The 22,559-nt window shown below is 46.7% G+C and overlaps 1 protein-coding gene across 2 annotated transcripts in view; it reads right to left on the reverse strand.

Moving 5' to 3' along the window:
* Positions 1-2,503: 2,503 nt before the first annotated feature.
* Positions 2,504-22,559, reverse strand: part of THADA (THADA armadillo repeat containing) — a 318,617-nt gene continuing 298,561 nt past the window's right edge. For both annotated transcript variants that reach the window (XM_057309404.1, XM_026486984.4), the window contains exons 37-38: positions 12,214-12,383; positions 2,504-3,599 (exon numbers count right to left, since the gene is read on the reverse strand). In XM_057309404.1, coding sequence (XP_057165387.1) covers positions 3,207-3,599; positions 12,214-12,383 — 563 coding nt within the window. In that variant the 3' untranslated portion in view covers positions 2,504-3,206. The remainder of the gene's footprint in view (positions 3,600-12,213; positions 12,384-22,559) is intronic.

A 22,559-nucleotide genomic window follows, 5' to 3' on the forward strand; every position in this document is an offset into this window, starting at 1 on the left:
GGAAAGGCCGGGAGAACTGCGCAGGCATGGAGGCGACTTCCCGCCACCCTGTTCGTCCGCTCGTGGGCCCGGCCTTCCCCAGCCCTCCCGGGGGATGGGGTGCAGCTGTGGGCTGAGGCTTCCCGCCCGCCGCAGCCTTGGCCGGGCGCGCCCTCCAGGCCCCTTCCCTGCCTGGCCGTTGGGGGCGCCGCGCCCTGCCTTAGCTCGCTGTGGGCTGCAGGCTGTGGCTGAGGCCGGCCAGCGGCCAGGCAGGGCTGGGCACCGAGGACGCTCAAGATGGGCTCGCCCCCTTTCCCCCCCTTTCCAGTCCCACACCCCGAAAAGCCTGCGCTGGGAAATGCCTTCACCAACGGGCGCCCTCCGGGTATGGTGCACCCCCGCCGCCCCAGCGCCCAGTTCGGCTAAAGCGGCTGACACGCCGGTTCGGGCAGATCCGGGGTCTGGTCCAGGACACTTATCACTCCGCGTTTAAACACATGCTGCCAAAAAGCTGGAGCAGGCCCATGATCTCGCACACCTGGCAGCCTAGGCTGCAATTGGGCCTAAGTTGGAAGGCTCAGTTCCCTCTAGGGAAGGAAGCAACCCACGCCCCTTTCCAAAATTGATCTTATTTCTTGCTGTTTCTTCGTGGTCATTTCCATTCGTTAACCTGGAAACGAACCAGCCAGGCCTGTCACTCCTGGAACTGACTCCCCAGAGCTCAGTTTGCATGCAGTTCCCCCTGCTGTAATTCCCCACACTTCCACCCACAAAGCCTGGGGCTGCAAGGACTTCAGGATCAGAAGCACAGGGCTGGAGATCAGGCCCTGCCCCTTCCAAGCCATGTGATCCTAGGCAAATCACATAATCTCTTTGGTACTTGGGTTTCCTCGTAAAACTAAGATAATTCCTGCTTTTTTGTCAAGGCGCAAATGAGTTATCTATTAGGGTGTATAAAAGATGAACAAGTATAACCCTTATTATTTATTAAAACAAGTTGACAAAGCATAAAAACAGAGACAACCAGGTCTCTGGGCTATGGACAGAGGGGTAGAGATCCACAGAATCATGCCTGTAGATGAGGGGCTCCGAATTTTGGACCCTCTAGCTAGGGGCCAAGGGCAGTGAACTCAGAAGAGGTGACTCCTTCGCTCCTGGTGATTGCACCACCCAGCCTACACTGGCTCCCAGGCAGCTGCACAGGGCAACTCACAGCCCTCGGTACCCAAGAACCCCAACTGTTCTGTTTTGCTCTTTGTTGAAATGACCCCAAACATGGGAGTTTGAGGGTAACCCTGACAGCAGTATTCTAAGATTCCCCTGGGAATGCATCAGGCAAGTGTGAAACAGCCATTTCCTTAGCCACTGCTGTTGGCGGTCAGTAACAAGATTTCAGATACAAAACCAGGAGAAACATCTGGCCCTCCTGTCCTCCCGGGCTGGCCATAGCCAGCCAGCATTAAAATCTGGGGTAATTCCCCATTGGCAGCCATGAGAACACTCACTTCGCAGGCTGGGTAGAAGGATCCTGGAGATAACATGTAATAAATATGCTATGCCACAAGCTTTGGTACAGAGTACCCACTGGTAGGAAGTATTTTTATTATTATGTAACTGCTTTTATTTCATTTTAAATGGAGAAAAAAAGGAATGCTGGCCTCTTCCAGTGAGCTGGGCTTTGCTGAGGCCAGTTTCCTAGTTACTGAACCATGGTCATCACTGCATCATGCCGATTCCCTGACTTCTCACACAGTCGGGTCATCTTAGAACAAAAAGAAATGTTAGACTGGCAACTTTCGATCAAGTGTGGGCTACACAGATGCCCAACCAGGTAATTAATTCAGGATCACAAAAAAACACATTTTGAGCTGAATAGTGCAAAACCACCCAGGGAATTTCCTGTTCTCTTTAGGACAAAACTTTGGACTCTAAGTTTACTTCATTCCCTGCTTTTTCCTACGGGCCTTTTTCCTATACTTCCAGTACGGCTGTGTTTTTAGTGTTAGGTGGTTTTCTTTTAAAGAGAAACAAATTTGAAATACGAGCCTTTCTGCAGTAGGAAATGATATCAAACCCTCTTTCCTCTTATCTGCCCCTTTAACATAATTCCAAGGGACTGCTCACCTAAGAAGTATTTAAAAATATTTACAGACCCTAAAAGCTAGACCAACTTTATATACTACTACTGAAATGGCTTTTTCCGATAACCAGGATGAAAAACGAATATGGATGAGGCTATGACCAATCCAAACTATGAATTTCAAGACAGCTGTCGGTGGGTAACGCTTGCTTACTCCAAAATTTTAAGTAGAAAATGGCAAGCCATTGAAAGGCAGGAGCAGCAGCAAAATGTATGCAAGAGCGACACCTGCTGGGTATCAGAGGAAGAGGGCTGGGCCGATCTTCCCAAAGGCAGAAAACATGTACGGTGTGTAGATTCAAACACTTAAGTGGATAAATGTGTTTTGTGGCATCTTCAATGAGAATCTTGTTATTGCCACCAAGGAAAAGACAGGAAACGGTGTAGGAATCGAATAAATCATTTATTTTGGCTTTCCCTTCCCCGGGCTTCCTTCTGATAGCCGACAGTCTGTGCTTTCACTGGGTGGCAAAATCAGGTTTCTTAGCATTAGCGCAAACACTTTCGGTGGGTAGGAGCTCTTTTAATAATTGGGATGGCATGTGCAGGTTGCCGCAGGACTCGCACACGTAGATAGTAAAAACAAAACTATTTCTATGCAGTTGATCGATTTCTCCCAGGATCCAACATTTGGAACCTACTTCTGCCTTAGCTAAAACGGAATAAAATTTGGAATTCTGACCCAATGGGCTGTTTGCCCACTAATCCAGCTCTTCTACCCAGCAGAAAAAAGGAGAGAAAATCACAAGCTACAATCCAGTTCTGTACAGTCAGTTCACAGAAAATGCCGGCTGGCTATGGCTGGACATGAGAGGTCGTGGAGGAAGAAAAAGGCGAATTCAGGTCTGCAGGTGGCCTGCACCTGGGAACAGAGTCAATATTCAACGTGGTAGCCTCACTTCCTACAGTAGCTGCAATAAACCGGGCTGCCCTGAATGAGTGAACTGAAGAAAAATTCCTCTGTAGGAAGGGACAGAAGACTAGACTCACGAAGAGGAGAAAATACTTGAATTTATGTTCAACACGTTCCCTGCAGCTGTGGCGGGGGAACTGCCCATCCCCACCCACCCCCAAAAGTCTTCTTTCTTCAACGAGTCGTTTCTGTTCTTGCAAGAGTGAACTGATTCCCTTCTGCGGGAGAGTCGGAAGCACTGAGAACGGGGGTGTCTTCCTTTTCCTTTCCTTCCAGAAGGGCCAGCAGCCTCAGGCAAGCCGAAGTCCTCTCCTCCTGAATGCGCAGTCTCGTGAATTCCACTGTCTTCAAAAATTCAGCAGCTGGTGGCAGCTCTCTGAAGAGCTGGGAGAGGAGGTGGCCCTGCTCTGACGCTGTCCTGCGAAGATGATGGAGGCTTTCGGGGCTGAGGGGATGGCAGCTGGACTTGGAGAGGAGCCGGAAGAGGTGCTCAGAGAGGTATTTCACGAAGATTAGGGTCTCAGCCCAAAAGTTGACCTCGGTTTTTTCAAACAGGTAGTCTTCCACCTAAATCAAATGACGAAGCCCGAAGTCAACATTACAGGGGATGTCGACAGGCTCACATCCAGACCAGAGTCCTGCCAGACGTGGAGGAGGTGTGTCCCCTCCCCCTCCCGAGGGAGGGCCCACTCCTGCCTGTCAGCACCCACATACACTTGCCACTTGCAGCCTGGAAGGTCACCTTCTATTTTCATTTGCTGTACTTCTCTACCAGGAAGGAATTTTCGTCCCCAGACTTAACATGACCTTTGATAAAGATGTGTTTGTGGTTCCAAGCCAAGATATTTTGGGGGCGTGCTGTTGAAAAGGGAACCTCAACATGGGAGTAGCCCCTAGACCCAAAGGTGCAGCTAGAAATCAGAGGGTGGGGGCGGGAAGGAAGAGAAATCTCAGCAGCAGAACAGAGAGCAAAGGATTACCAAACACGAGGCTCTACTCTCTGAGTATGAAACCAAATTTCTGCGATGCTGGGGATTTTCAAGGTTATTTTATCACAGACACTTTATCTTGTTTCCAAATTTCCCATAAACAGGCTGCCTTTTGAACTCTTGGCCTGTGGGGTATGTCAAGGGGGCCAGCTGAGTCACACACTGGCGGCTGGATACAAATTTCAGTTGACAAGATGGTTTTGGCTGCTGGTCTTGATGCTCGGTTTCCCTATCTGTTGGCTCACCTGGGGGGGGCTAAGAGTTTTCTCTAAGCAGCAAATACCCTGCAAGGATCCTGATTCTCTGGGAATGTTTCACCTTCAGACCTAACCGTGGGGAGCCCCTAGCTCTTCCAATGCAGACTAATAAGCATTCTCCATAATTAAACCCTCAACTTCCAAGGGGCCTCTTCCTTTCATTTTTCTTCTATTTTTTCATCATTTTTTTCTATTGTATACAATATTATACAAGTCTCAGGCATACAACATTTGTATCCATTGTGAATGATCACCGCATTAAATCTAGTTACCATCTGTCACCCTACAAGGTTAATATAATTTTATTGACTATATTCCACATGTTATGCATTAATAAGCCCCATGACTTATCTATCTTATAACTGGGAGTCTGTACTTCTTGATCCCCTTTGCCTATTTCACACCATCTTAACCCCCCTCCCCTCTGCCAACTGCCAATCTCTATATCCTTGAGTTCCATCTGTGTTGTCTCAAATGGCAACATTCCATTCTTTTTCATGGCTGAGTAGTATTTTCATATACATGGGAAAAATATATAAAACACACACATATTAATATACACACACACACCTTTATCTATTCATCCATTGAAGGACACGTTGAAGTTGCTTCCATATCTTGGCTATTGTAAATAATGCTGTGGTGAACCCAGTGGTGTGTGTATCTTTTCAAATTAGTGTTTCCATTTTGTTTGGATAGATACTCGGCATTGAAATTGCTAGATCATGTGGTGGTTCTATTTTTAATTTTATGAGGAACCTCCATACTGTTTTCCATAGTGGTTGCACAGATTTACATTCCCACCAACAGGGCATGAGAATTCTCCTTCCTCCACATCCTCACCAACACTTATTTCTTGTCTTCTTGACACCAGCCATTCTGACTGGTGTTAGGGGATACCTCATTGTGGCTTTGATTTACATTTCCCTGATGACTAGTGACGTCGAGCATCTTTTCCATACCTGTTGGCCACCTGTATGTCTCCTTTGGGAAAATGTCTATTCAGATCCTCTGCCCATTTTTCCCCTCTACCCATTTTTTAATCAGATTTCTTTGTTGTTATTGAGTTGTATGAGTTCTTTATATTTTTTGGATATTAACCCCTTACTGGATATATAAATCATATGCAAATATCTTCTCCCATTTGGTAGGTTCTGTTTTCATTTTGTTGATGGTTTCCTTCAGAAACCATCAGAAAGAAGCTTTTTAGTATGATTTAGTCCCAGTTGTTTATTTTTGCTTTTGTTTCCCTTGCCTTCGGAGTCAGATTCACAAAAACATCACTAAGACGGATGTCAAGAAGCTTACTGTCTGTGTTTTCTTCTAGAATTTTTATAGTTTCAGGTCTTACATTCAGGTCTTTAATCCATTTTGAGTTAATTTGTATATGGCATAAGAAAGTGGTCCGGTTTCATTCTTTTGCATGTAGCTGTCCAGTTTTCCCAATACCATTTATTGAAGAGAACATCCATTCATCATTGCATATTCTTGCCTCCTTTGACAAAAATTAATTGACCATATATATATGTGGATTTATTTCTGGGCTCTCTGTTCAGTTCCACTGATGTATATGTCTGGTTTTCTACCAGTGCCATACTGTTTTAATTACTACAGCTTTGTAGTATAGTTTGAAGTCAAGGCACATAATACCTCTGGCTTTGTTCTTTCTCAAGACTGTTTGGTTATTTGGGGTCTTTGGTGGTTCCCTATACATTTTAGAATATATGTTCTAGTTCTGTAAAAAATACTGATGGAATTTTCATAGGGTTTGCATTGAATCTGTAGACTGCTTTGGCCAGAGAGATGTTTTAACAATATTCTCCCAATCCAAGAGCATGGAATATATTTCCATTTATTTGTGTCTCCTTTAATGTCTTTCATCAATATCTTATAGTTTAATAAGGTCTTTCACCTCCTTGGTTAAGTGTATTTCTAGGTATTTTTTTTCTTTTTTATGCAATTGTAGATGGGACTGTTTTCTTGATTTCTCTTTCTGATAGTTTGTTATTAATGTATAGAAATGCAACAGATTTTTGTACATTGATGTTGTATCCTGCAACTTTATTGAATTCATTTATTAGTTCTTTCTTTTTTTTTTTTTTTAAGATTTTATTTATTTATTTGACAGAGAGAGAGACAGCCAGCGAGACAGGGAACACAAGCAAGGGGAGTGTGAGAGGGAGAAGGCTTACTGCCGAACAGGGAGCCCGATGCGGGCTCGATCCTAGGACCCTGGGATCAGGACCTGAGCCGAAGGCAGACGCTTAATGGCTGAGCCACCCAGGCACCCCATGTTGGGAGGTTTTTAATTGCCTCCCAGTAACTGGTCTATTCAGATTTTCTATTTCTTTCTTTTTTTTTTTTTAAGATTTTATTTATTTATTTGACAGAGAGACAGCCAGCAAGAGAGGGAACACAAGCAGGGGGAGTGGGAGAGGAAGAAGCAGGCTCATAGCGGAGGAGCCTGATGTGGGGCTCGATCCCATAACGCTGGGATCACGCCCTGAGCTGAAGGCAGACGCTTAACTGCTGTGCCACCCAGGCGCCCCTAAATCGTCAGTTTTATCAACCAATTTTTAGAATCATAGTATTTTTTTACAAAGGTGTTTCTCCATAACCTTTACACAAAACCCACAATAACTGCTAGTCAACTGCATTCACTGACCAAGTTGGTAGGTCTATGGGAGAGTGATTTTCATACTGCAAGTTGTAACCTTTCAGAGGTCACGAAATCAATATCGATTGCAACCAGTTAAAAATAAAAAAAAACAATGGCTCAGAAACATCAGCGCTATGTGTTATAAAGTATTATTTAGTGAAATGTTTGCTTCAGAAGCGCAGAGTGAGGAGGGAAGGGCTTCCCTGTCTTCCTATATACACCTCCCATCCCCCCTCCACCTGCCCAAGACACATCCTTGGCACAGTCATCCAATTCACAGCAGTCTCCTACGATCCTTTGTATTTCTATGGTATCAGCTGTAACCTCACCTCTTTCATTTCTGATTTTCTTTATTTGAGCCCTCTCTTTTTCTTGGTCAGTCTAGCTAAAGGTTTGTCTATTTTGTTTATCTTTTCAAAGAACCAGCTTTTAGTTTCATTGATGTTTTCTATTGTCTTTTTTTAGTCTCTATTTCATTTATTTCCGCTCTGATCTTTATTATTTCCTTCCTCCTCCTAATTTTGGGTTTTGTTCTTCTTTTTCTGATCCCTTGAGGTATAAAGTTAGGTTGTTTATTTGAGATCTTTCTTGTTTCTTGATCATAGGCATTTATCACTTGAACTTCCCTCTTAGAACCACTTTTTCTGCAGCCCATAGATTTTGGTATGTTGTGTTTCTGTTTTCATTTGTTTCTAGGTGTTTTTTTTTTTTTTTAAAGATTTTATTTATTTATTTGACAGAGAGAGAGAGAGACACAGCCAGTGAGAGAGGGAACACAAGCAGGGGGAGTGGGAGAGGAAGAAGCAGGCTCCCAGCGGCTCCCAGCGGAGCCCAGCGGAGCAGGGAGCCTGATGTGAGGCTCGATCCCAGGACCCTGGGATCATGCCCTGGGCCAAAGGTAGACGCTTAACGACTGAGCCACCCAGGCGCCCCATGTTTCTAGGTGTTTTAATTTCTCCTTTGATTTCTTCTATGACCCAATAGTTGTTCAGTAACATGTTGTTTAATTTCCACATATTTGTAGTTTTTCCAGTTTTCTTCTTGTAATTGATTTCTAATTTCATACCATTGTGGTCAGAAAAGATGCTTGACATGAGTTTTATCTTCTTGTATTTACTGAGATTTGTTTTGTGGCCTAACATGTGATCTACCCTGGAGAATGTTCCATGTGCCCTTGAGAAGAATGTGTATTCTCCTGCTTTGGATGGGATGTTCTGTATATATCTATTAAAGTCCATGTGGCCTAATGTATTGTTTAAGGCCAACATTTCCTTATTAATTTTGGTTGGATGACCTATCCATTGATGTCAGTGGGATGTTAAAGTCCCCTACTATTATCGCATTACTCATAATTTCTCCCTTTAGGTCTGTTACTATTTGCTCTATATATTTTGGTGCTCCTATGTTGGGTGTATAATATTTATAAATGTTATATATTCTTGCTGGATTGACCCTTTTATCAATATGGTGGCCCTCTTTCTCTTTTATTATAGTCTTTGTTCCAAAGTCTATTTTGTCTGATATGAATATAGCTATATAGCTGTACCAGCCTTCTTCTTGTTTCCATTTGTATGGAATATAATTCTCCATCCCTTCACTTTTGGGCTGCGTGTGTCCTTACTTCTGAAGTCTCTTGTAGGCAGTATACAGATGTATCTTTTTTTTTTTTTTAAATTCATTTACCCACTCTATGTCTTTGATTGGAGAATTAGTCCATTTACATTTAAAGTAATTATTGATAGGTATCTGCTTATTGCCATTTTGTTAACTATTTGCTGGCTGTCTTGTAGGTCCTGTATGTTCCTTTCTTCTTCTCTTTCATTCTTCTCTTGTGGTTTGATGACTTTCTTTAGTGTTTAGATTCCTTCCTCATTTTCCTTGTGTATTTACAGTAAGTTTTTGCTTTGTATTTACTGTGATGTTCATATATACCATCCTATGTCTATAACCATCTATTTTAGGTTGACAGCAACTTGAATTTGAATATATCCCAGAATTCTACATTTGTACTCCCTCTATTTTATGTTTTTTTATTTTTTTAAAGATTTTATTTATTTATTTGACAGAGATAGAGACAGCCAGCGAGAGAGGGAACACAAGCAGGGGGAGTGGGAGGGGAAGAAGCAGGCTCATAGTGGAGGAGCCTGATGTGGGGCTCGATCCCATAATGCCAGGATCACACCCTGAGCCGAAGGCAGACGCTCAACCGCTGTGCCACCCAGGCGCCCTATTTTATGTTTTTGATGTCATATTTTACATCTTTTTATGTTTCCTTTAATTTTTGTAGTTTTAGTTCATTTTACTGAATTTTTTCTTTTCACCTTCAAAGTAGCTTTGTAAGTGATTAATCTACCACCTTTACTATATATTTACCTATTCCAGTGGGATTTTTACTTTCATAAGTTTTCTTGTAATTAATTAGTGCCTTTTTTTTTGGTGGGCAGCAAAGCCAGGTTTTTGAGTGATAGCAAAGTGATAGTACAAAGCTCCCAAGGAGGGAGGGGGCCTGAGAAGTGAGGGGGTTGCCACTGTCCTTTCTAAGTCAAAGGGTTTCTATGGGCTTGTTGGTGGGTTGATTAACCCTCCCTGCGCCTATCATCCAATCAGATTTTTGTCACCAATCTATCATATGGGAAAGGGTGGAGGGCTCCTTCCAGGGTGGTGTAAAATCCTTTTAAGGGTGGTTTCCTCTTAGGGCTGGGGTTGGGATGGGGCTTGTCCCTGCCTGCCCGCCTTCCAGCTGTCCTTCATCATTCCCCCCTCCGAAGAGGTAACTGTAACTACTGTTAGGGAAGAAGGGTGACGACCTGTTGTAGCTACTTCCTGCTGGTCAGGGGCTTTGGATGGGGTGGCAGTCCGAGTTCCCCTTATCCCATCTTAATTAGTGCCATTTCTTTCCAACTTAAAGAAGTCCTTTAACATTTCTACGCCCAGATTAGTGGTGACAATTACTTCAGTTTTTGCTTATCTTGGAAACTCTTTCCTCTTCCATTCTGAATGATAACCTTGCCAGGTACAGTATTCTTGGTTGGAGGGTTTTGAGTATGTCATGCCACTCCCTTCTGGTCTGCAAAATCACTGCTGAGAAATCTGCCAGTAGCCTTCTGGGGTTTCCCTTGTATGTAATAATTTGTTTTTCTCTTGCTGCTTTTAAGATTCTCTCTTTAACTTCTTTTTTTTTTTTTTTAAAGATTTTATTTATTCTACAGAGGTAGAGACAGCCAGCGAGAGAGGGAACACAAGCAGGGGGAGTGGGAGAGGAAGAAGCAGGCTCGCAGTGGAGGAGCCTGACGTGGGGCTCGATCCCAGAACGCCGGGATCACACCCTGAGCTGAAGGCAGACGCTTAACCGCTGTGCCACCCAGGCGGCCCTGGATTCTCTCTTTAACTTCTGACAGTTTAACTAGGACGTGTCTTGGCGTGCATCTCTTTAGGTTCATCTTCTTTGGAATTCTTTGGGCTTCCCTGGGCCTGGATTACTGTTTCTATTTCCAGGCTAGGGAAGTTTTCAGCCATTGTTTCTTCAAATTCGTTTTCTGCCCCTTTCTCTGTTCTCCTTCTGGGACCCCTCTCATGTGAATGTCACTCCACCTGATGCTGTCTCATAGCTCTCTTAAGTTATCTTCATTTTTAAAGTTTGCTTTCCTTTTTGCAGCTCTGGCTGGATGAGCTCCGTTGTTTTGTCTTCCAGCTCGCTGATCCATTCTTCTGTTTCATCCAGTCTACTACTGAGCCCTTCTAGTGTTTCTCAGTTCAGTTATTCAGTATTCTTTGGCTCTGTGCCTTGTATTTGATACTTTCTTATATTTTCTCTTTGTTGAAGTTCTCACTGTGTTCATCCTTTCTTCTCCCAAGTTCAGTGAACTCCTTTTTTTTTTTTTTTAAAGATTTTATTTATTTATTTATTTATTTGAGAGAGAGAGGGAGAACACAAAGGGAGAGTGAGAGGGAGAAGCAGACCCCACGCTGAGCAGAGAGCCTGAAGTGGGACTCAATACCAGGACCCTGAGATCATGACCTGAACTGAAGGCAGAGGCTTAACAGACCGAGTCACGCAGGCGCCCCGGTGAGATTCTTTATGGCCATTACTTTGAATCCTTTATCAGGTGGATTCCTTATCTCTATATCATTAAGGTCTTTTTCTGAGGTTTTGTTTTGTTCTTCCATTTGGAACATATTTCTGTTTCCTCATTTTGCTTGACTCTGTGTTCCCTTCTGCGTATTAGGCAAAGCAGCCACCTCTCTGTCTTGAGTGGGTGGCCTTGTGGGTGGTGAAACTTCTCCTTCAACCTTGCCCTAGTTCTTGGTTGTCTCTTGAACCGTTCTGATTGTCTAAACCGCCTGATTTATTCTTAATATGTCCCTGTTGTTGAGGGTGTGCCAAGACCGGTCAGTGTTCCAAGGGGAGGAATCTTATTTAGCACCTGCTTTCAGGCTGATATGAAGCCAGACCCTTCTGCAGCAGCTTCTAAAATATATACAGTACTGTGGGGTGGCAACTGTAATCCTTGCTAGCCTCTAGACCAGGAGATCCGGAGGTGTCCCCTGGGCAACTGTTGCAAAAACTGGGGCTCCAGATGAATGTATTAGCTTTTTTCTGGGAGGTCTCATGGAGTTGAGGCAAGGCCAAGGGGGTTATGTAAGGATGTCACCTCCTGCTTATGTTCCCTGGGAACGCCTCCTGAGCCTCTAGATGTGTGGGAAACCTAAAGCCTGTCCCTCAGGCTGAAGTTCCAGGCTAAGTAAACAGCCTTTTTTCCCATGCAGACTGGGGTTGTGTTTCAGTCTGCCGTCTGTGCAGTGCCCTGGGGGTGATAGAGTGCCAGGAACGGTCTTCCTGATCACTATTTTCCTGCGGAGTTCAGGATGCCAGCTCCCTTGGCCATCAGTGCCAGGCAATCAAGGGGTATCCTGGGTGTGGAGCAGACATGGCTGCTGGCTTTAGCTGGGCCGTGGTGGAGTGTAGGGGGTGGGGCATGCCCACTGGCTTCAGAAACCCAGGAGTCTCTTTCAAAGTCCTCTCCCCTGGTGATGTGAAGACTTACCACTGGAACCCCAAAAGTCAGCATGAGAACTGCCCCGGCACCCCCAGCAGCATCTAGCAGGCTGCTGTGGTCATTTGGAGACCTTCCTAATTAGCTAGTGATCTGCACCTGAGCATCCAAAGGACATTTTCAGCAGGCACGTGAAGCCTAAGCAAGCCTGATGTGCTGCATCTACTGGGTTCGGGCCACCATTCTGATTCCACCTCCACTGCCCGGAGAACCTAGGATTACCTGATGCGTGCTTTCCACACGGGCCACGAAATCATCACCTTCTCCCAACAGCCATCCCAGCAGGACTGGGAGTCCAGGGGCCAGCTGGTCCCACTGCTGGAGCAGGTCACACAGCACAGCCAGGGCCAGAGTCAGTGCAATCGAAGCGTCCACCTGGCAGAAGGCAAATTCTGTGGAAACGAAAGAGAGGCGAGCGGTGAATGTGTGGCTCAGGGCCAGCCCAGGGAGGCTCCGCAGGACTCTGGGAACGGGCAGGGCCTCAGGTCAAATCACTGCCACCGGCCTGCAGGGAGGCGGCTGGGATAGGCTCCTCAGAGGTTATTAATCCATTTCATTCTGCTGGAAGGAGTCAGAGGCCCGAACCCCACCATTTCCATGCCCCCAACCCCTGTGTGGTCAGAAGCAAGTCCACCTGCAAGATGAGAAATTGAGCTCCTGTCAGCCCATCTAGTATAACTGGAAGGATCTCAGGAAAGCTTTGTACCGGGGGTCTCCTCTGCAGGCCCGCCACAACGCCTGAATTCCACTGGTTTGCGCCTCCCTCCGAAAGCAAATCCTGCCGGCCATATGACACATAAGCCTCTTACCATTTTAGAGCAGGGCCTCAGCAAGCTTTTTCTTAAAGGGTCAGAGAATAAATATTTTAGACTTTAGGGGTCTTCAGGTTTCTGTCACAACTCCTCAACTCTGCTGAAAGCAGCCACGGACAATATGGAAACTTTATTTATGTTCCATTAAAATTTGAATTTCATGTAGTTTTCACATGTCATAAAATATTCTTTTGATCTTTTCCCAACCATTTACAAACAGAAAAACCACCTGTAGTTCATAGGCTGTACGACAGCAGGTGGCAAGCTGGATTTGGCTCATATTTTGCTTCAGAATTCGTTTTTCAGACCCCTGTCTTCCTCGCTGGCTGGGAAAGGGTGCGGAAAGAGTAGAATGGGGTGCAGAAAGAGGAAGCGGGTGCCTTGGGGAAACCATTGCTTACTTCATCATTTTGCCTTAGACAGTCCTAAATATGGGTTTGAAGAGAGGCTCTGGGTGTTGACACTTCCGCTAACAACGCAAGGCCTCCCACCCCCAACTTGGAGGAGGTCTGAGACATGGGACTGCAATACTACCACCAAACGAACCTCTTTGGATCCCTCCATGCACCAGGGCCTGTCCTTTGATGACCCACTGCTATTGAGGCCTCATTGTTCCCTAACCCACATCTCCAACTCCAGCACACAGACCTGGTCCTGACCGCTGGCATCCAGAGACTTGCTCAGCACATGGGGGGGGGGGGAGAAGACTCAGAGTCCGGACTGAAAGCTTGAGTTCTCACGGTACTGAACCAGGCCAAGGAGGAAGCCCCCCCCCCCCCCACCGTCCACCCCCAAGGGCCTATTATGTGCCAGGTCCTAACCAAGTACTTTCTGTCCACTCCTTTGACATCCTATGGGTTGGGTATTGCCATCCCTACTCCACAGGTGCGGAATCCTGAGCTCAGATTAACCTACTTGTGTACAGTCACAGAACTTTAAGTGGCTATAAATAATCAGAATGGGCAAAATGTTTCATGGTGCCTGCGGAACACAGATTTGGAGAATTAGAACCAACATTCCAGACATATAGGTCTTCCCAGTGAGATAAGCAGGGTTGGTGACCCCGCAGCAGGGTCAGTACTACCTGGAGCCCGCCCAGCAGAGCCTAGACTCACAGAAGCAGCCCCAAGACTGATGTCACCGTCCCCAAATCAATCCTCCAGGACACCTGCCCCTTAAATGCCTCTGCTCCCCAGGCTGCTGCCTCTGCTGCCTGGAACCAGGATTTAACCCAGGCAAAAGAAAAAGAAGAGGGGTATGGGAGAGAAGCAGAGAACAAATGTGCATTTTGGCTGTAGGTCTGGGCCATGTGTTGGTCCAGCCTTTACCTGCAGTATAAGCTCTATTTTTATCTCTACCGGACTCCTCTGTGTAGTTCTCAGAGGGTTTCGAATCTGTATGGGGAGGTGGTACAATTAATTAGCATCTTTCATACCTCAAAGAATTGAAAATACACATGAAGACCAGCATAGAATCGATTAAACACATAGCAGATGCTCAGAACATTCTAGTGTGTGACTCGGGAGATCATGAAATCTTTTCCTTTGCCCCCGACTTGATTTAGTTTGAACACTAACATAGGGGCTGCCACAAAGAAAGCATTCACGAAATGGTTACCTAGGATTACTGTTGATAATAATGAACACTGGCCTATCTAACCCTTATTGGTCCCACACGAGCAGGGAGGCATCCTTGTTTAACCAATGAGGAAGCTATGCTCGTGGGGAACGGATCTAAGCTTGCAAAGTGAGCAGTGGCGGCAGTGAGCTAAGTCTGCCTCAGCCCAGAGGCTGCCCTACCCCGCAGGGAGGCCACGGAGAAACAGCCAACGGAGATGAAGAAGTCACAGCTGGCTTTATCGCTTCTATTCATGATGCCGCCAGGAAGGCCTGCTGCACTTGCCCCACCCGATAGGACAGACGTCCCCCATCCCGAACCATTGTGTCATGAATGGTGCTTAGGAAGTGGCAGGAGAGTGACGGGCATGACAGAGGCACAGAGGAGTGTTGGTGGGATTTGGCTAGAAGTGGATCCAGACAGAATTAGAACTGTCCAAATACTGACTCTGCCAGATGAAGAAGGAAGGGGAAAGAAAGCTGGGTGGGGGGAGGGGGGAATTAGCTGGATTTAAATGGGCTTGATGGGCCAGATGAACCCCATCAAGTTTCCTCTTTTCTGACTTTGCCCTGAACTAGGATGGCTTGGCCCAAACCACCCAGATCTCTACTGGCCAAAAGCCTTGTGAAGGGAGGCAGAAGAGTGGGAGAGGAGTTTTTTAGCTTAACCATGCAGGCCAGCCAGGTTCTCACAGTTTCCATCAAGGAAACCAGAAAGCAAGTGACCAAGCAACCAGTGTGTCTGAAGAATCTGCCGCATGTTCAGAACAGCTGAACAATCTGGAAAAACACAACAGAACTGGAAGACACACGCTTCCTGATTTTTATTTTTATTTATTTATTTATTTGACAGAGAGAGACAGCCAGCGAGAGAGGGAACACAGGCAGGGGGAGTGGGAGAGGAAGAAGCAGGCTCATAGCGGAGGAGCCTGACGTGGGGCTCGATCCCTTAACGCCGGGATCACGGCCTGAGCCGAAGGCAGACGCTTAACCACTGTGCCACCCAGGCGCCCCCACACTTCCTGATTTTAAAACTTACTACAAAGCTACAGTAACAAGACAGTGCGGTGCTGGCATAAGGGCAGATATATGGATCAATGGAATAGAACGGAGATTCCAGAAATAAACCCTCACACTTACATTCCATTGATTTTTTTTTTCCTTGACAAGACTGCCAAAACAATTCACGGTAGGGAAAGAACAGTTTTTTCAACAGTTTTTTCTTTTCTTTTCTTTTCTTTTTTTTTTTTAAGATTTTATTTATTTATTTGACAGAGAGACAGCCAGCGAGAGAGGGAACACAAGCAGCGGGAGTGGGAGAGGAAGAAGCAGGCTTCCTGTGGAGGAGCCTGATGCGGGGCTCGATCCCAGAACGCCGGGATCACGCCCTGAGCCAAAGGCAGACGCTTAACGACAGAGCCACCCAGGCGCCCCTCAACAGTTTTTTCAAGCTGGGACATCTGGGTACCCATCCACAGGCAAAGAATGAAGCTGGATCCACCTCACAGCATATACAAAAATGGACTCAAAATGGATTAAAGACCTACATTTAAGAGCTAAAACCATAAAACACATAGAAGAAAATACAGAAGTGAAGCTTTGTGATCTTGGATTAGGCAATGGTTTCTTAAGTAAGACATCAAAAGCCCAAGCAACAAAAGAAAGGTTAGACTTCATCAGAACTGCAAACTTTTGCGCTCCAAAGGATATCATTAACAAAGTGACGACAACTCACAGAGCTGGAGAATATATCTTCAAATCCCTTATCTGACAAGCGATGTATATTTAGAATACATAGGGCACTCTTAAAGCGAAATAATAAAAAGATAACCCAATGAAAATATGTGCAAAGGCTCTGAACAGACATTTCTCCAGAGAAGATCCACAAATGACCAATAAACGTAGGAAAAGATGGTCGGCATCATTAACCATCAGGAAAATGCAACTCAAAACCACAGTGAAATACCACTTCACAACCATGAGGAGAACTATAATACAAAAGGCAGATAATAAGTTTTGGTGAAAATATGGAGAAGTTGGAACTCTCAGACACTGCTGGTGGGGATAGAAAATGGTGCAGCCATTTTGGGAACTAGTCTTGAGGTTTTCCTCACTCCAAGGCATATACCTCAGAGAAATAAAAGCGATATGTCCTCACAAAAACTTGTACTTGTGAATGTTCATACTAGCCAATATGCAGAAACAATCAAACGTCCATCAACCAAGGGATGGATAAATAAAATGTACATCCGTACAATGGAATGTTATTTAGTCATAGAAAGGGCGAAAGCACCGGTTCAGGCTACACCACAGGTGAGCCTTGGAAACATGCTAAGTGAAAGAAGCCAGACACAAAAGACCATGTATTGTATGATTCTACTTATGTGAAATATCCAGACTAGGCGAATCACAGAGACAAAAAGTGTATTAATGGCTGCCAGAGGTTGGAGAATGGGGAGACTGAGGAATGACTGCTGATAGAAACAGGATTTCTTTTTTGGGTTGATGAAAATGTTCTGGAATTACACGGTGGTGATGGTTGCACAACCTTGTGAATATACTAAAATGTGTATATTTGTAGGCTTTACTTTGGTGAATTTTGTGGTATGTGAATTATCTTGGGCCAGGGGACACGGGGAATGTGGCAGGCCAAAAAATGGCTTCCGGCTGTGGAACCTGTGAATGTTGTCTTACTTGAAAAAAGGGTCTTTGCAGCTGTGATTTAGTTAATGGTACTGAGATGAGGAAATAATCTTAGATGATCTGGGTGGCCCCTAATGCCATCGCAAATACCCTAATAAGAGAGCAGAGAGACACCTGACAAACGGAAGAGAAGGTGATATGAAGCCAAAAGACTGGAGGGATGCCGGCCTCTGGAGGCTGGAAGAAGCAAGGAATTCTCTAGAGCATGATTCTTCCCTAGAGCCTCCAGAGGAAGCGTGGCCCTGCCGACACCTTAATTTGTGGCCTCATGAGGTCATAAATTGCTGTCGTTTTAGGTCACCAAGTTTATGTACACAGCTACGGGGAGAGTGAAATATGCCCTAGACCCCTGTGGGAGGGCTTCAAATGGGTGAGATGTGCTGGTACGTACTCTTGTCTGCGGTAGGCCTACAGAAGGGGGATTAGCACTGGTCATTTGGAAGTGAGCTGGAAACCCAACGAATCAGCATTTAGAACTAGTTAATGCTTGCCTTCTGCCCTTGTGAATGGATAACTTGGACGGTAGGGCTTCAGGGCTGCTGCAATGTGGACATCCTCTTGCCACTGCCACAGCCGCATGGGCTCTTTTGCCAAGGCAGGCACCTGGCCATCAGAAGCCCTTACTTGCTGAGACTCCTGAGGCGAGCATGGGGAGTCCCACAGGCCTGCTGCCCAATGTTCTTTCCCACTCCCGTGATGAGGCCTGCCTTGGGGCTGCCAGCTAGAGGCAGGCTTCTCAAGTCCCAGGCTTCGAGGTGGTCTTCGGCCACGCTGATGAAAATGAAAATGCCAACGTTGACCTGTTCCAAGGGCCAACCTTGAAAACCGCTTCAGACCGTGGATTAAAAGTACACAGTCTGATTCTAAAGTTATCATGGGGGAGATGCCTTCTAGACTAAGGCCATTGGTCAAGTTTCCTTCCCAGGAGAGACCAAGTGAGCACAGTAAATGTTGAGTAAATGGAGATGGGTGGAATGTTCCCAGCCCCAGCTCTGGAGCACCCTGTTCCAGGCATTTGTGGAACTCTCTCAACCTTGCCATTCAAATGTCTCTCCGTCCACCCATTCACCCATCAATTCAAGCTTCTATCTGCCCACAGTACTTATCGTCACCTGCTGTGTGTGTGGGAGGCACTAGGAGAAACAAGAGGAAAACCCCAGTCCCTTCTCTCTGAGAGAGGAGTGCAGTCAGCGGTGAGCTGACACATGAAGGGTCAGGAAATAGTCCAAAGTGGTGTATGACGGGGACTGATGATATGAGTAGCAGTAATGAAAGAACGTAAAAGGAAAACAGATGTGGAGAGTGGTTGGAGGGAGCTTCAAGGAGGGAAAACTGGGCAAGCGAGGATCAGGGGCCATGCACAGCTGGGACGAAAGGGAGAAGCAAGAAGCTCAGGCCTGCCCCTGAAGACGGGCGTCTGCCAGGGGAACTGGAGGGGAAGCCGGAGGGCCAGACAGGCTGGAGCTGCCTGGGGAGGCAAAGGCAGTGTTTGAGTAAGGGAGAATTACTGTGTCTTCTTTTTTCTGAGAGAAAATATTTTAAGGTTGCACTAGGCTGTTTCCAGACAACTTCATTATTTTTGGTCTTCTCCACAGACTTCTTCACTTCCCCTCAGCAGAGCAAGAGGCCGTATTTTATTTAGTCATGAGAAACAAGTGTGGACTGATGCTTGGTTCAACTGCTGACTCTGCCACTCGCCTCTTCCTGAGGCTGCCAGAGCGCCTTCGCCCCCCTGCCTCTCCCGACCCTCTACCCTGGAGCCCATGGCTCTCTGCTCCTCAGGGCCAGAGGTGAGATTTCCCGGCATGGCAATCAGTGACAGAACTTCAGGACTCTGCCAAAGGTCATTGTCTCAGCCTTTACCACTAGACAGAGCTCCCACACAACCCTTACCTGAGACAAATGGCTCAGAGGAAGGTCTGTGTCCTGAGGTACCTAAACTGGAGAACTGGTGGCTTCTCCAGTTTTGAAGAACGTAGCAGGAAGGCTGGGTGGGGGAACATGGGTATTCGTGATATTAGTCTCTGTTCTTTATCTGAATATTTTAAAAATTTCGTCCAAGAACCAAATGTGCTGGTCAGTGCTCTCAAGGGCAGCTCCAGCCCTGGCCTCAGCGGACACGGGGTCAAGTGCCAGAGCGTGGGCAGCACTGAGACTCCTGCCCACCCACTCAGTGCTCCAAGCAGGTGCGTCTGGACTATAGCCAGCCCTTCCCTCCCACTCCCAGCCTGGCTGTGTTAAGTCTGGAGGGGAAACTCTGACTTCACATGGGTCAGGTGGACCCCTCTTCTTCCTACTTCTTTTTCTTCTTTTCTTTTTTTTTTTTTTTAAGCCCTGGGAGCTATCGATTAAAAGACAGTATACAGGAGGCAGAACATAAACCAAACACACAGCTCAAGGGTTCTAAGGCCCCAAAGGGCCCCTCAGAAACATCTGGACAGGGGTGCAAATGGACTGTTTGGTCTCCACACAAGTCTGGTAGGCTGATACGGTTTTTTTAAAAGTCAGGAGATTTCTCATAAAAATTCAAATTTCTAGCATCTTTTGAAAATTCAGAGAATCAGCACCTGGTGTCCCAGGCCTACATTTTATTTTATTTTATTTTATTTTTTAAAGATTTTATTTATTTATTTGACACAGAGAGAGACAGCCAGCAAGAGAGGGAACACAAACGGGGGAGTGGGAGAGGAAGAAGCAGGCTCCCAGCAGAGGAGCCTAATATGGGGCTTGATCCCAGGACCCTGGGATCACGCCCTGAGCCAAAGGCAGATGCTTAACGACTGAGCCCCCCAGGCGCCTCCCAGGCCTGCATTTTAATGTGGTAAGAGATGCGTGGAGCAGAGCAATGGCCAGGCCCTATGGGAGGCATCGGGGCATCCTATGGCCTCCCCCCCCTCACTCCCGTAGCCATGTGAGTTTAGGACTCCTACACCCGAGTACTGAGGAAGGGGATAGGTCCTGAGCCAGCCCCTCATCTCCACAGATGAGAGCACTAAGACCCTCTCCCAAAGCTGTCTGATCACCAGTCCCCCGCTGGAGCTCTCTGGGCCTTCTCCTTCCCTCCAACTCTCAAGGCTCCGGTTTGCTCACCATCCCTACTATCTGATAGATCCTCTCTCATCCTGACTCAGCCGGGCCTACTCATCCCTCCGGACGTAGCTCAGGTCCTGTGGTCTAGATTTTTCCAGCCCGCTGTGACCTTTCTCTCCTCATATCTGCACAGCACTCAGCGTGCTAACAGACGGTGAGAGAGGGCATTCTGTGGCTGAGCCCCAGGTCTTTGCTTTTCCCAGGATCATCCAAAAAACAGCACTGGGCCCACAGCAGATACCGTCCACTTGGTACCTGATTAGAGCCACGTACTAAGCAATTTACTTAGGACTTGTGTTTCCCCAATAGAAAACCTGCAAGACTCAGTCACATATGCAGACAGGATTATTGCTGCCATTCTACATGTGAGGTTATTGAGGGTTAGAGAAGTCACTCGTTCAACATCGCACAGGTGAAGTGGTAGGGGCCACATATAAGCCTGTATTCTTGACCATTGTGCTAAGCTGCCTATATACGTTGAATGAATATACGGCTGGATGAGTAGACTGATTCTTTTCTGTTTGCACCCCCATCCGTTCTTTGTCCTTTGGCACCCCACTCAGTGCCCTGGGGGCTGACCTTTATGGACTGCACCACCCAGGGTCCTTACCACGTGGTTTCTGGTGGGATTCATCTAACGGGGAGGGAATGCTGAGAATCTGGAGGGTAGAAAGAGAGAGAAGCTGGGTACTTCTTTCCTGCAACCTCCCCTATGAGTTGCCAGGTTCTGGCCGTGGCTACACCGCCCCATTCAGCTCTCCTTGGGCTCAGGAAACCCCCATTCCCTCTGCTCTCAGCTAGTCTCTGGGACCTCAACCTCACTTATGGCTTCCCTCCACCTGGTGGTTCTCAACCTCATCCAGAGATGATATTGCCCTGCAGGAGACATCCGTCAACGTCCGGACACATTTTTGGTTGTCACAAGTCAGGAGCGGTGGGGCGGCTGGCACGGAGTGGGTGGAGGCCAGGAGTGCTGCAAACCACCGTACAAGGCACACAATACCTCCCCTAAATGTCAACAGGGCTGAGGTTGAGGAGCCCAGCCTCACCCCTGAAAGAGTCCGCAACCCTACACAACTGTAAAAAGTCCCTGCGGTGAAGTCTCTCCAAGCCAATAGTTCGGTGGGCGGATGGACGGAACTCTTCAGTTCATCAGGCAATAAGGGCCTACGTCTGTTTTGGGGGCAGAGGAGAAGAAGCTCATCTCCTCTCATCTTTTTGCTGCAAGGCAACCCCTAGCTCCCTCGGCCTCCTCCTCAGCTCTCTGGGCAGAGAGGTGGCAACAGGTGAAAAGCAGCCGCTTGAAATGAACGGCTGACCACAGAGCCCTTTCTGTCTGGAGGTGCAAACATTTTCCAGGTCTGAAGGGAAAGGATAAAAACACCACTTGAATTCTAAAAATAGCTGGGGAAAAACCTTTCAAATATTAGTAATTTGCTTTTTCTTAATTTTCTAGCCCTTTTCATATGGAATAAATGGCCTGGATTCCCTGAAGCTCCTGCAGACCCAGCTCCCAAAGACTGAGGACCCCCCCCCGCCGACCAGATGCAGTCAGATGCCCGATGTAAGCGTTCCTGGTGACCCATCATGAGACCAAAAAACATCCGGCAGAGCTTTTGTTTTTATTTTAAAGAAAAGATATATTTTTAAAAAAACTTTATTTTTAAAGTTAAAAAAGCTATAATTTAAAAAATGTGGGCCCACCTCAAATCACTGGGTAAACAGATGTAGATTTCCCCCTAATTTTAAAAATGGATACAGCCAACATGAATAAAAACACATACGCATTTCACAGGAGTTAAAAGTGTGCACTTCCTCCTCGGGAGGGCCACACTTCACCAAAAAGGGGCTGATGAGATCAATTACCGCTGGTTAATAGCACACTCAGCTCCAAGCTTATAAAAATGCTTGCAATTGTTCACTTCTAGCCACACCAAAGAATAAGGAATGGATTCAAACCAACGTCACTCTCCGGCAACAATGGCGGTGAAAAAACCTGGGTTCTCCTAGGGGCATTCAGCCTGGGGAGTAGGGGAGCGCCACCCACCCACCCGGACTTTTCGGGGTATGCAGTTATACCCAGTTTTGTGTGCAACTCACTGTCCTGTTCCCTGTGGCGACCTCCGAAGCTCAGCAGCGAAGAGTAAGGTGCACGTGAGCTTTGTCCACGGCTGTTCGAGAGCAGGCTAACGGAGGCCTGGTGTGTGACGGGGTCACAGGGTAAGGAGTGAGCTGGGTCCAGACCGGAGATGCTCTGGACAACTGCATCCGGCCCACACCTGACGCCATTGTGCAAGGTGCAAAGGCAGCCCCTCGCCCCAGAAGCCCCTGCCCCCCCCCCCCGCCC

The sequence above is a fragment of the Ursus arctos genome, unplaced genomic scaffold (assembly GCF_023065955.2).
Source record: "Ursus arctos isolate Adak ecotype North America unplaced genomic scaffold, UrsArc2.0 scaffold_8, whole genome shotgun sequence".
In the NCBI taxonomy this organism is placed as follows: domain Eukaryota; kingdom Metazoa; phylum Chordata; class Mammalia; order Carnivora; family Ursidae; genus Ursus; species Ursus arctos.